General features: G+C 38.8%; 1 protein-coding gene across 9 annotated transcripts in view; it reads left to right on the plus strand.

Moving 5' to 3' along the window:
- ppip5k1a (diphosphoinositol pentakisphosphate kinase 1a) overlaps positions 1-13907 on the plus strand; it is a 34800-nt gene extending 20893 nt beyond the window's left edge. For 2 of the 9 annotated variants that reach the window (XM_046840442.1, XM_046840441.1), the window contains exons 26-31: positions 584-709; positions 2472-2534; positions 9437-9574; positions 9659-9772; positions 11206-11750; positions 12407-13907. In XM_046840442.1, coding sequence (XP_046696398.1) covers positions 584-709; positions 2472-2534; positions 9437-9574; positions 9659-9772; positions 11206-11750; positions 12407-12547 — 1127 coding nt within the window. In that variant the 3' untranslated portion in view covers positions 12548-13907. Of the gene's footprint in view, positions 1-583; positions 710-2471; positions 2535-6501; positions 6682-9436; positions 9575-9658; positions 9773-11205; positions 11751-12406 lie in introns of all 9 variants that reach the window. The other 7 variants (XM_046840450.1, XM_046840446.1, XM_046840445.1 and 4 more) reach the window with 4 other exon arrangements.
- Positions 13908-14134: the final 227 nt, after the last annotated feature.

Here is a 14134-nt window from a genome sequence, read left to right on the forward strand (position 1 = left end):
TGTGGAATAAGTGAAGCACTGCGAAAACTTTCCTCATACACTGTGGACAAAAGTATTGGGACACCTGACTTTTCCAGCCATATGTGATTCTCCTTCAAACTGTTTCCACAAAGCTTGAGGATCACAATTGTATAGGTCGCTCTGAATGTGGTAGCAGGGAATTTTCTCTTCACCTGAACCAGGAGACCCAAACCTGTTCCAGCCGGATGATGCCCCTGTGCACAAAGCCAGCTCCGTGAAGATCTGCTTTACATGGGTTGGAGTGGAAGATCTGCTATAGAGCTCTAAAGTCAATACTATTAAATAATGAATGTGAACGCTGACTGCACCCTGAATGAGCACAAATCTCCACGAAATCTAGTGGAACATCTTCCCAGAAGAGTGGAGGTTATTATAAGAGAAAATGGGGATTAAATGTGGAATGGGATGATGAAAAAGAAGCATATGAATCTTCTGATCAGGTGTCCACAATCTTTTGCTCATACAGCAACACGACTTTCCCATTTTGTGGGAAAATATCTGAATAACAGCATGCGGTTGTGGTGGTGACTAACTGACCTAATTCTCTAACCCTCCTCCACAGGCTCTCAGTGTGCAGGCCTCTTCAGCACCACTGTCCTTGGGGGGTCCTCTAGCGCCCCCAATCTGCAGGATTATGCCCGTACACACCGCAAAAAATTCTCCTCCGGCAGTTTGACATATAAAGATGGTATGTGCTCATACAAGCCGTTCTGATTATTCTGTTAATTTCATTCCTACTTGTTAGAAAGCAGTTCAGAACACACATTTCAAGCCCCATCTCGAAGGGTTCTTAGAAACGTTTCAGTGTTTCGTAGGTCATTAGTTAGTATTTCTGTTTCCTGGCTAATACATCAGACCTTTCTATTTTTATTTTTTTTAATTGTGCATCACAGTTGCCATTCGTTGTCTTTTATTGTATTTCATGCGTACCAGCATTGATTGGCTTCACGTTTGCTTCCTTTACTTAGTGGAATGTTCCACTTAGCTTCATCTCTATCTCATTCATCAGTGGTGAATATTATTTTTTTTTCCTAACCGTATGTTGTACTGAGAAAAGAAATTCATTTTTTATTTTGATGAAAATACCCAAAAAGCAAGTTTTTAATGATCGTAGCTTAACAAATTTACATAAATAGATTATATTATACATTTCAACAGATTCATGAATAAACTGTATGAACAAAAAAGTTTTTGGACACCTGACCATAAGCTTGGTAAGTATCTTAATCCACATTTTGTTCCCTATTTGCTCTTATAGTAAGCTCCACACTTCTAGATGTTTCACTAGATTTTGTTTAGGTTTGTGCTCATTCAGACACGAGGGTGGATAAAGCATATCTTCAAAAAGCTAGGGTGTTTTTTTTTTGCCATGCTGGAACTTTTTTTATAGGATAGAAAAATTAAATCCATGCTAGAAACACTCATGGCTGGAAAAAGTCAGGTGTCCAAATACTTTCGCCCAAATTGTGTGTCTAAATGACAGAACACATAGCTGTCATATTAAAATAAACTTGAATGACTCCTAAAATTAGAGTCACGGACCCTTTTGTTCACTTCATTTAGACAGTTTTGAGACTTGAGCCCATGGCTGTGAAAGGCTTCCAGAACATTCCTGTATGTAGAGAATATTTTTTGTGTGTCCACAAGGTGGCAATGTGTCACGAGACGCCTTTTCTCTCAAGGGCTATTTTATTAGCAAGGCTTTACACGTTCTAGTTTTCTCGTATCTACAACGTCTGTGCGTTCATCTGTCCCATGTCCACAGTCATGCTCATTCTGTGGTGAACCTCAATGTCAGTGTGAACCTTTCTGGTGTGGTGTGGCGTCTGTGGGTTTGATCTGTGTGCTTGTTTTCCTTTGTAATCGGTAGCCGTGTCCTCTGAAGGTATGAAAGGGTTAAGGTTTTGTGTGTGTGTGTGTGTGTGTGTGTGTTTGTGTGTGTGACAGTTAAATACAATTGCAATTGCCCTATTTTACTAAGTGAGTGTGACCCGAGGTTGTAAAACGTGGGAAGAGTTGGCAGAGAAAACGTTTTACACGTGAGCGAAGGTCAGCCAAAGATCTGGAGAACACATTATTGTTTCTCTGACTTGTGGGATTACGCTGATCTCCGGATCCATTACTGAAAGCAGTGTCTTATATAATCATGAAAAACGATATGGAGCTTTTTTTTTTCGTATCGTACAGAACTCCATGCTGCCCCCCCCCTCCTCCGTTTTACCTTCCTTGACTCTTTAACCGTGTCTTACAATAGCGTAGACCCCCACCACCACCCCCTCCCCTGCCCTCAATGACCTTCAGCTCTGTTCTCGCTAATGTCCTCAGAATGTCTCACGTTCAAACTTCAGCACTGTATAACCCAGACAGCTACCTCCCCACCCCCCCCCCTTATCCTCTTACAGGTGCACTCCAAAAGATGGTAACCCCAGTGACCTTTTTTATTTCCTCAGAGTTGTTGTCTATGCCGGCAGTAAAGAGATTTTCTGTGTCGTTTGCAAAGCATCCGACTAATGGTACGTCTGCTTCTCTTCAAGTATATTTCACATCTCTCCACCTTCCTTGTCTTGCATGCCCTTTCAGTGGGGAAAAAAAAGTCTTAAATCTCTTTAGTTATGAGCTTTTGTTTCAGTTTAACATGGTCACATGGGCATCTCCACCACTTCCTCCCTCTCGGCTCACCCGTTCATCTGGTCGCTCGCTCGCTCACTAACACCTCTCTCACATTGTGTTTATGACACCCTGCATAAGACTGTCACTCTCACACCTCAGTGTTGATACATTTCTGATTTTTTTTATTTGATTTTTTTATACAACTGTTTGATTGTGGGATGTGTCAAAGTGCTGGAGGTGTGTTTGTGTGTATGTGTGCATATATGTTGGTGTACATATATACATGTGATGTCGCATTAATCAATTACAGTTGGCCTGCGATTGCATGAATGTTGACCCTGTTCGCATATTTACTAGTGTAGACCCTATACAAAGCGAACACACACACTTGTATGACATATTTTTAACACTGGGTTTTTTATAAGGAAAAAAGATCTGAATTTAAGGAATATAAGATCCCTGGGGATTATTATGGATATATATTATGTGTTAATATTTATGATAAAATATTAGTTTTGTTTCATTTTGGAAGCACCTTTTGCGAATTAGGTTTGTGTGTGTGTGTGTGTGTGTGTGTGTGTGTGTGTATATATATATATATATATATATATATATATATATATATATATATCTCAAAAGAATCTCTCAAAAGTAAATATGGGTGGAGCTTCACAAACCTGTGGAAGACTGTGTCTACAAAATTGTGGAACAATTTTAGAAAAATATACCCCAATATAAAATTGCAAGGGATGAGGGCAAAAATCTTTGGGCCTTCAGGTGGCACTGCACAGTTTGCCATGTAATCCACAAATGCAGGTTAACTCTCTATCATGCAAAGAAGAAAGCATGCGTGAACATGATCCAGAAACGCTGTCATCCTCTCTGAGGCCAAAGCATATTTAAAATCTACTAAGGCATGACTTTATAGTAGCTGAGAATGGGTACTGAACTGGTCTGCCTGAAGACTAGACCTTTCACTATTTGAAAAAAATGTTATCATCATGAAGTGAAAAATACAACAAAGAACACCCAGAACTGTTGAGCAGCTAGAATCCAGTATCAGAAATCTATCGGACAACTTCCAACATGTACCAGTATTTAACCATGTTTTCCTGTTTGAGTTTCATTATATTTAAACAGTATTTATACCACAGATACTGAAAATACTTATTGGCAAGCCTGCATTAAACTCTTACATCAGGACACTGTGAATACATGTAACCATGGCGATAAGTACAAATGACCGCTTAAAATGGACAAAAATGATATTGACAAAAATATTGGGACACTTAGCTTTTCCACCTATATGTGGTTCTTCTCCAAACTGTTCCCACCAAGTTGAAGACACAATAGTATAGTTTTAATATGTAGCATGAAACTTTCCCTTTAATTAAACTAGGAGACCCAAACCTTTCCACCATGGCAATGCCCCTGTGCAACAAAACTAGCTCCACGAAGATCTGCTTTACATGGGTTGGAGTGGAAGATCTCCTGTTATAGAGCTCGGTATGTTGGATTTATAGTGACGATATGATGAGTGCAAACGTCCAACAGCTGGAAAATATACATCGTAAAAAAAATCTTAGGAATGATTTATGGATAGGAATGGTAGGAATGTGATCCTATAGCGCATAAAGCTCTGCTGCATACTACTCTTCCACACACACACACACACACACAAAAGACTGTAAACATGCACAGTATAAATACTCCACCGAGGCGATTTTATCTGCCTGCAACAGCATAACAGTCCAATACAAAATATCATTATTGGGGCATAGACTGGATTTGACACGTTTTCTGATTTAATCCTCTTTTTTTTCCCCCTGTGAATGCCTCCTAACTGGCACAACACAGAACTTGCACTTGTGATGAATCCTGCGTTTATCTCTATAAAGATTAATCTCTGTAACAGTGTGTGCATGGTCATGATGTTTGTACTGAATTAGTATCAGACATCAGTTGATGATCGAAGCTCTGAGATCAGTATCATATTAAGGCTCCATGGTATTAAGACTATTTATATTGTAGGGTTTGTGTGTGTGTGTGTGTGTGTGTGTGTGTGTGTGTGTGTGTGTGTGTGTGTGTGTGTGTGTGTGGTGTGACTGACTATGTTAGTTTTGCATGTTTCTCTGTTAGTATTTCAAAGTTTTCACAGCAGGAAAGTTACACAATCAGTAATATTAGTCTACAGATTGACAGTGATTTCGACTCTTCGGTTATAATAAAATAAATGTTGCACTGGGAGTTTTATATATATATTTGTATGGTGGCCTGAGAAAACCTTATAACAATTATTCTTTTGCATGAATCTCAACTTTAACTGATGTTACAACATTTAACATTAAAAAATTCACAATGCAAAATGAACTGAATACGTTTATTGCAGAGACTTTACCGTTTTTTGAGAGACACACGCATGTTCCTTTCGTTTCAACGCACCAAATTGGGTCATGTAACGGTATGAGGATTGACTTTGACCAAACAAATCTATAAGTTAGATTAGATTCAACTTCATTGTGCAGAGTACAAGTACAGGGCTAAGAAGTGCAAAAGCAATGGAAATAAATCAATTTCATATAAATATACAATAAAGGTATTTTGGGAGTGCAAATGTGAAGATAAACACAAAAGGTGACCATAACAATGAAAAAATAAATAAATAAATGACAACAAATGTACACACTTTTGGCATCCGGACGGTTCGTTTCTCCAAAAGTTAAATTGATATTTTTGTTTGAAAAGTTTGTGTCTCAAAAAACATAAAAGACTCCACACTTTTTTAAGCTCTGTATGTTTAACTCTGGCAAGTATCGATGCGATGTCTCAACCCAAAGTTTGACATTTATTCACAATTTCGATCAATTTGATTAGTCCTGTAGAACTTTTAGACACATTTAGCAAAACTGCTTGTGTTTACCACTTCGTTTTAATCGATTTAGATTAGAATTAGAATGAATTCAATTCAATTAGACAATCAACTTTGCAGAATTGCAGTCATTTACATGTTATTTTAGGTTAAATATTACATTACATGTATGGCATTTGGCAGACGTGAATCCATAGTGAATTTCAATGATCTCATTTATACATCTGAGCTATTGAAGGTTAAGAGCTTTGCTCAAGGGCTCAACAGTGGCAGCTTGATGGTGCTGGGATTAGAGCTCACAACCTTCTGATCAGACATCCAACATCTGAACCACTGGGCTTTTTAAAAACTAAGGTGTAAAATTAGGGTGAAGAAAGAAAATACCAACAGGCTTTTTTTTTTAGCCATCACAACATTCAACATTGTGCTATTTTAGATGTGCTACAGATATACAGTGTCTTATTTGTGTTAGAAATTTTTGTTTTTGTTTGTTTTTTTTGAGAGTATAAATTTACATTTACAGTTAAATATCTAACCATTTCAATATTCATATTGATCCTTAGTATTCACGTGATCATTTTTAGTTCAAAGATACCGGCATATAGCACACTACACTATATAGGAAAAAAGTATTGGGACACCTTGTAGCTGAATGAGCGCAAATCTCCACAAAATCTTGTGAAACATCATCTCCTACAACTCTGTTATGTTCTTAAGTGTTGGACGAAGTACACAAACCATGTAGGTGAGATATACAGATACAGTCTGTAAAATATACCGGGATAGGTGAAAAAGCTACTTAAGTACTGTAATGAATTACATTTACTTCCCTACTCTCCTTCACTGTTTCTTCATGGTTTTGTACGAGAATCTTTGCGGCTCATTGTGTGAAAATTTCTAGGGCTGAACTTTGTCATACACCCTTTTGCTCAGAATATACATGCAGGCATTATCAGGCCAACTCCCATCCTCTTCCCTGCTCTTCCACGCTTCTTCCTTAGAGCCCCTGGAGGAACAGCAGGTAGCCCAGCTGCTCCGGCGCTTCTCCACAGAACAAAATATCCGCCACTCACTTTTTCTGGACAGCACTCTGGCCCACCACCTCCACCAGTGCTACTACCACCTACGCCTCTTCCGAAACTGGCTAATCTCCGGCCAGGACCCTTTAGAGTACCTATACGGTTAGCCCTGCTGCACCATATAGCGTGCCCTGGCCTGCCTTGCACTGTGCTGCACTTAAACTGGTGTGTCATCACCAGACCAGCTTCGCCTTCCATACTGCTTGTGTTGAGCATGTGTAATGCTTGCTGTTGTGTTTTTTTTTCTTGTTGTTTTGCTTAGGAGTAATTTATCCTCATGCAGTTTAAAAGCAGCAGGTATGGTCGTGATCATGCTTTCAGACCCGGGTGGTGTTTGACAGACGTGTCATTGTGTACAAAGTCTGCATGTCGGTGGGCTTTAAACTCAGACCCAGAGGTTAAATGCTAGATCTGATACACGTACCTGGCAAGAGAATCTGTCCCATTTGATATATTTCTACACTGACAGATGCACTTATTCTGTTATAAAAATATTTCACTTAAAAACTAACCGTTTCCCCATTTTTTTTTTCCCCCAAATATAGTTAATTGTTTGAATTTTAATTTAAATTTTTAAGTTTGGCTTTTGAGCTACAGGACTAATTCTAACCAAAGTAAAGGAAATATATCGCAACCAAAATGTTTTCTACAGATACAGGGTTAGATAGATTGGCAATCTAAAGGACCCGTTTTTCTCAAAGGCTTCTAAGTAGAACATACCCTTCTGTTGGATTCTACATATAGTGGATATTAAAAGTCTACTTATTCCTCGTTAAAATTCTAGTTTTTTGGGGGGGTTTTTGTGACGTAAAAAAAAAAAAGTTAAATAACAAAAATTATGAAAAAAAAACATTCAACAGTAATTATAATGATAGTCAACAAAAAAAAAATCCAATAGTATATTATATAATAATAAAATGTATAATATAATAGATAATAATATAATGATTCTAGATACAGTGGATATTAAAAGTCTACATACCCCTGTTAAAATTGTCTTTTTTTGCGACGTGAAAAATAAAAATAAAAATAATAATATAAATTATATAAAACTAAAGAAAAAAATGTATTCAGGTTCAACAGTAATTCTGACGATCCTGTCAGTGAAGTGATTCTGATTAACCAAGAATAAGGATCTGCTGTTTCTGGAGGACTTTCTTGACATCTGCTAATTAAAACTTGCAAATCATTGTTGAAGACGTATTGATCAATACGTGTAAGAAATTAATGACGACCACGAAACTGGAGTGAAGTTACAGAAAACATGGTTTGTTTAATTATGCTAAATATCTAGAATAAGAATTATCTGAAAAGCTGCCAAAAGACTTCTGGGATTTACAGAGCGACTCTGATTCATTCACCTGAGCAGTTATGGGGTTTCGGGCCTCGCTCAAGGGCCCGGGAATGGCAGCTTGGTGAGGTTGGGATTCAACCAAATCGGGGTTCACAACCTTCAGATCCAAAGTCCAATGCTATAATGCCCTCTATGCTACCACCTCCAAATATTAGAATAGTTAAAGAAATAGCAATATACTGACCACTCTGCATCTCTCAACTCAACATGTCTGGTTTGCTGAATTTGGGGGGGTCTTTGGACAAGATTTCACTCAAAAAACACATTACTCACAGTAAAGCACGGTGGTGGCTGCATCATATAATAATGCTGCTGGCACTGGAGCTATTGTCAACTCTCAGGGAATTAGGGATAGCTCCAAATACCAGTCTATTTTGGCACAACACTTGCAGACTTTTGTTTGGCAGCTTTGAGCACAATAACGACAACCCAAAACACAAATCTCAACAAGGAAATGACTTTAAAATTAATTCTGGATAAAAAAAACACTACATGTAAAATAGTACTTAACGTTATTACAATAATAAAAACAATAGTACTTCTCTTGAAAATGGGCTAAATTAAATAAATATGCATTTACATGCAATAGATATGCATTGAAATTGAAAAAAAACTCAGATTTACATCCAAAATGAACAAAAGAAAGACCTTAACAAACAGAACGTGGCATTACTAATTCGCCTCTAGAGGCTGCTTTCATACTGTATAATGACAGCAACCTGGAAAAACTATCAGTATGGATTTTTTGCAGATAGCCGATAGTTCCAGCAATCAACTTTAGGTGCCGATTAATCGTCAAAACCTATGAATCGTTGGACCTCTAATCATTATTACTTTAAGTAAACAATTAGCCAATATAACCAAAATTTTGCTTTTATTTTGCCAATCAAATAGATGAAAACATGGCTTCATACAGAAAGTTCCCTAGCCACTTTGGGATGGTCTGTGTGATCTCCATTACAAAACAGATTTGAGGAATTCTTTTTTTTGTTTGTTTGTTTATAGAAAGGATTTTGGGTGAGATGAACTTCCCATACTGGCATGTGTAATATGTTTTCATTTTGCTATTAATTCTCACTACGTTTAAATAAATCAAGAGACTCCTAATGGGAAGCTTGTTGTGGTTGATTTCGAGTAATACTTGGCAACCGTTGTCGCTTCTACTAGTAGCGTTTAGTGAATTTTAGTAGAAATAACATGCTTGAGTGTGTGTGTGTGTGTGTGATTTTAGATAACACAATGTGTGTGTGAGTGTGTGTGTCTGTGGTGTGTGGCAGGCATCTCCTTTGGTTCTCTAACTAACCAGTATATACTAGAAAGTTACTGGTGTATGGTTTTGTGTGTGTGTGTGTGTGTGTGTGTGTGTGTGTGTGTGTGTGTGTTTGTCAGTGTGTGGTTGGGGATGGTTGTTCACTGATCTCCACACACTGCTGTGTGTCTCGCAGCTCACACAGATTGCATTATGGGTACATAGTTTTGTCGTGTGTTTTTTCTTCTCTGTAGGATTCGAAGGCTGCTCCATGGTGCCCTCTATCTACCCCCTAGAGACACTACACAACTCGCTCTCGCTCAAACAGGTGGACGAGTTTCTGACGGCGGTGTGCGAGAACGCAGGGGACTCCCACACCAGAACCACTAGAGGTAGCGGCAGTATGACCATGTGGTTTATCAGCTTTTGTCATTCCTTAATCAGCGTGGTTTCACCATGTTCGCTGTTCTCCACAGCTCTGTCAGCTATGTTTGACTCTCAGAACCAGCCCTCGGTGGACTCGTATATACCTCAGAGAGTGCTGTCCTCCTCTGCATCTCTACGCCAGCGCTCAGAGCGTCCTCCCTGGTGTGAGTACCGCACCACTTGGGTCTCGACACCTTCAGATACACTCATAGTCTTCTCACAAACATGCTCCTTTATATGTTTCGGAAAAGAACCTATGTACATTTCTCTCAATTGCTATTGACTGAAATAGAAAAAATTTTGTTTTGATAATAGCAAATATCAAAATGTGAAGCAGGGACACATCCCAAAGTTATCGATTCAAATATTTAATCACAACTTAATTGAACATACATATCTGTTTTAAATGTACCTTAAATCAATACTTTTCAAGTTTTTAATACTCTTATAAACATTTACAAATGTATGTTTATTACTGGTGAAACCAAACTCAACATAGAGCATGAAGTCAACATATTCTTGTAAATGTTTTAAAGTATTTATGGTGTTTTAAATTATGTAAATCATCAGGACACCAAATGGAACTTTTGCTGTTTCCACACGGACAGTTTTAATTGCTGGATGCGTGCGTCACGGCGGATTTTAGAGCTCGATTTGAGACTTTGTGCATCGGTAAAACGTTTAGTGATTTAAAAAAAGGTTTTTACAGTGTAGTTTATTATTATTTTTTGGATATCTGAGTAAAGTAAGGACATCATGAAGAAATATGTGTTGTGTTATAGGTTACAATTTTGCCTTTTTTAAATTCATTAATTAATATTTTGTATAAAAACTGTCAATAGAAAATGCGCGCTGCATTAATCGCACGTTAATAAAATCGGTGCAGTTAAAATGATTTTGCGTTAACGCGTTATTACGTGTTCGTTACAGACAGCTGTAATATATTTATATTCTTTTTTTATACATAATCGGGATGTGCATCTCCATGACTAAGGCGATGCGATTTCTCGATGCATAGACAACGATACGCTACATTACAGATACATATGAAGCAGTTTTGATGCAATACGATTCACATGTATTAGGATGCAGTACGATCCGATTTCAATTCCAATGAACACGACGTGATGCAATGGAAAAAATATGACGACCTGCAATTAAATATGGAACAAATAGTTCACTTTGATTTCTCTTCTACAGTTGGACAGCAAATCATCAATTTACTTACGTGTCTTCTGACTTCTAACACATGGCCCCTTTCACAAACACGCCTTTGTAGTGCAACAAAAAAGATAAAAGATAAAACCAGATGTTCTTTTCCTGTTGTGTCTGCAGGAAGTCACAGCTCTACCTCTGCCATGTTAATCTGTACTCTATGTGCCTCTCAGGACACGCGTCCGTCTCTGTGATACGTCATATTTACGTAGCAGCAGCAGTGCTGAGAGAATGAATCGATCTACATATCAAATATTGGTTATATTATTTATATATATATATATATATATATATATATATATATATATATATATATATATATATATATATATATATATATATATAAAAGAAGTAAAGGTCATTGTGTGTGTTTCCTGTGCAGATAGCAGCGGTCCCTCCAGCACAGTGTCTAGCGCAGGTCCATCATCTCCTATCACGATGGACACCTCTCCTCCTTTCAGCTTCAGCGAGAAAGCTGCTCTCACTCCGCAGAGCAGCGAGGAGTTCAACTCGTCCTCGCAAACTGCCAGCCATCACACTCCTCCGTCCTCCTCCTTTCTTCCTGAAGGCTCATCTTCTGACCCAAGCTTCGTCCACGAACCCCAAACCCAAAGTACTGACAAACCCAATGACCTCATTTTAGACAGCACATCGTCCACAGACTCTCTACCTCCGGAGGGTCCGGAACGTAAGCAGCACGAGGAGGCTCAGAGTACCACTGAAGGTGAAACAGAAAGCAGTCCCCCCGGTTCTCCTAGCGCTGGACACACCATGGAGTCCTTCTGCAATCTTTCCGGATCGGTGCCAGGCTCATTGCCGGTGCTCCTGGAGCTGCGCGAGAGCAGTTCAGAGGCTGGATCCAGTACCCAGACTCCCCTGAGCCCTGATGAGCCAGAAGACTTCTTCAACACTCAAGAGACAGTCGAGGTAGCAACATCAATGCCTTTTTACTACCAACAGCCAAAAGCAGCAGACAGCCTTTTTTAGATCCCGGCTTGTTAGGATGTTGGAGTCAGAGTGCAGGGTCAACCATGATATAGAACACCTGGAACTAGAAGGGTTAAGGGCCTTGCTCAAGGGCTCAACAGAGGCAGTTGGTTTTGTGGGGGCTTCAACTTCAGATTTGTAACCCAGAGTTTTAACGGTTTAGTCACTGCTGTCCACTTTTAATACCTAACATGCCGAACATCTGATATTCCTACACTTTCAGACCCAGTGCCAGACTGAGATCTGCTGTAGTGAGCTAATTGCATGTGTTGTTTAGATAATGTCCGCCTTATATATATACCTTGATATACGAGGTGGTTTCAAAAAGTTTTTGAGACCCTTGCACAGTAAAGCAGAGTTTTATTGCCACTTCTGGAACGTGTCCTGGAAGACTTATGAAGGTCGGTGCTCCCTGTGACCGTGCGTGCAGCCTTGTGCTGCTATCTGTTGGTGTGTTACAAAACACGACTTGAAACTTTTTTTATACCACCTCGTATGTTTTCTAGATGTTAAAAACTAGAAATTGCATTGTGTCATTAGCGTACATTTTTGAAATTTATTTGAAGAATAACGTTTCTGTTTCATGACACCCGCAGGTGGACATATGGAGGAGCGGCACGCACGGCCTCCCTCACCCCGGCACCCCCTTAGAGGTCGGCGCCCAGCGTTGGCCGAGTCCTGAAAACCCCGAACGCCCAGTCCAAGTGTGCATGCTAATCCATGCTAATCCATTCTAGTGCCTCTGTGATCTCATGTCAAGTGCTGTACACCTACTGTAGGTCTCGAAACGCCGGCGCTCAGTCGCCTGGTCAGACGTTATGGAGACAGCATTCTTGATCTGAAATGCTGCATGTCCTTTGTTTCAGTGTGAAGTCTTAGTGCTGAATCGTCCTCATCGGCTTGTTGTCGCACCGCCGGCGACTGTCTGTTAACGTGGCGATATAAAACGGCGTGATCAACTCCGTACGGTGCACCATGCTGGACGCTTTTCACGATTTCCAACATTTCATGGAGTTTTTTTGTGTTTTTTGGGATATCGGCACGTACTACTACTATCGATAAACCTCGTGCTGATGCAGTCGGCTGCTATTTAATTTGAATGCCTTTTATAGGCCCATTTTTAATGGAGATTAACATACGTGGACAAGGACAGAAGCCTGATTATAGTTTATATACGTTATAGCCTACTAATTTTTTTTTTTTTTATTACTCCTTTTTTTTTTTTTTCTCCCCTGCCAAAGCTTTCTTTCCGTACCAGTCGTAATTTATTCACTTGTAAGGAACTACACATGTACGTGTTACACAATTATTTATCAACTAATGCAAAGCGTATTTTTTAAATATAGAAACATAACGAATAAATTCTCATCTTTTATCAATTTTATATTTTTCTAAAAAATAAAGAAATAAAAAGAATCATACTGTACCACTGCAGCTCGGATCGCGGAGTAAGCTCTTATCACAGCGAGTTTATTTTTCCTTTAGCTTTACAGCTTTCCGCTCTATAAATAAATAAATAAACAAATTAATTCAAAAAAGCTCGTTTTTTTTTTTCTTTCTATTGTAGACGGCTAGATTTCGTTGACGTTCCTGACGCTGTACAATTCAAAGTTTATGAATGGGATCGAATATTATTTAATGTCGCTCGGTAGAAATGCTGCTGCTCAGATGTTTGCACAAGACGAATCAGCATTTCAAAGAAAAAAATGTAAAAAAATTTCTTTGTCGATTTGTACGCTAGCGTGTGGTCGAATTATTTTTTTTTTTTCTTTTCTCAGACTGACCTGTATGTTTGTCCAATGCTATTAGTGCACCACTGTATACAGCTGCAGAAGGGATAAGCGACTTTGCCATACCGACATTTCATTGTTACCTCCTACTAGCGAGTTTTATTATAACACGAGAGATATTATTTGGAATTTATGTATATTTGGTTCGTAATCTTCACTGACACATTCTGATCTGTTTGCAGAGTTTGTGTTGCTGCCAGTGCTGTTTACAGTTGCTGTAGTCTTTATAAATATATATATATGTGGCATTTTTCAGTGTTCCAATGCCACAATGTAATGTTCAGAATAAAATTCGAATTCCTGTCAAGTGTCACCGGTTTCTGTTAGAATCCAAGGAGAAAACGAAGTCTTAAAGTCACAATCGCGCAATTTTTCAACTTCTCTCAGTGCGAGTAGCAATGGAGCTGATTCTGAAATCCTGAGATGATAACGATGCCGGTCTCAGCTTTCTACTGATACGGTTTACGTTTACAAACATTCGGCTCTATCAGAAAATACGAGGTGGTATCGCAACAATTTTTTGGAGACTAATGG

This window comes from Silurus meridionalis, chromosome 26 (assembly GCF_014805685.1).
Source record: "Silurus meridionalis isolate SWU-2019-XX chromosome 26, ASM1480568v1, whole genome shotgun sequence".
Lineage (NCBI taxonomy): Eukaryota > Metazoa > Chordata > Actinopteri > Siluriformes > Siluridae > Silurus > Silurus meridionalis.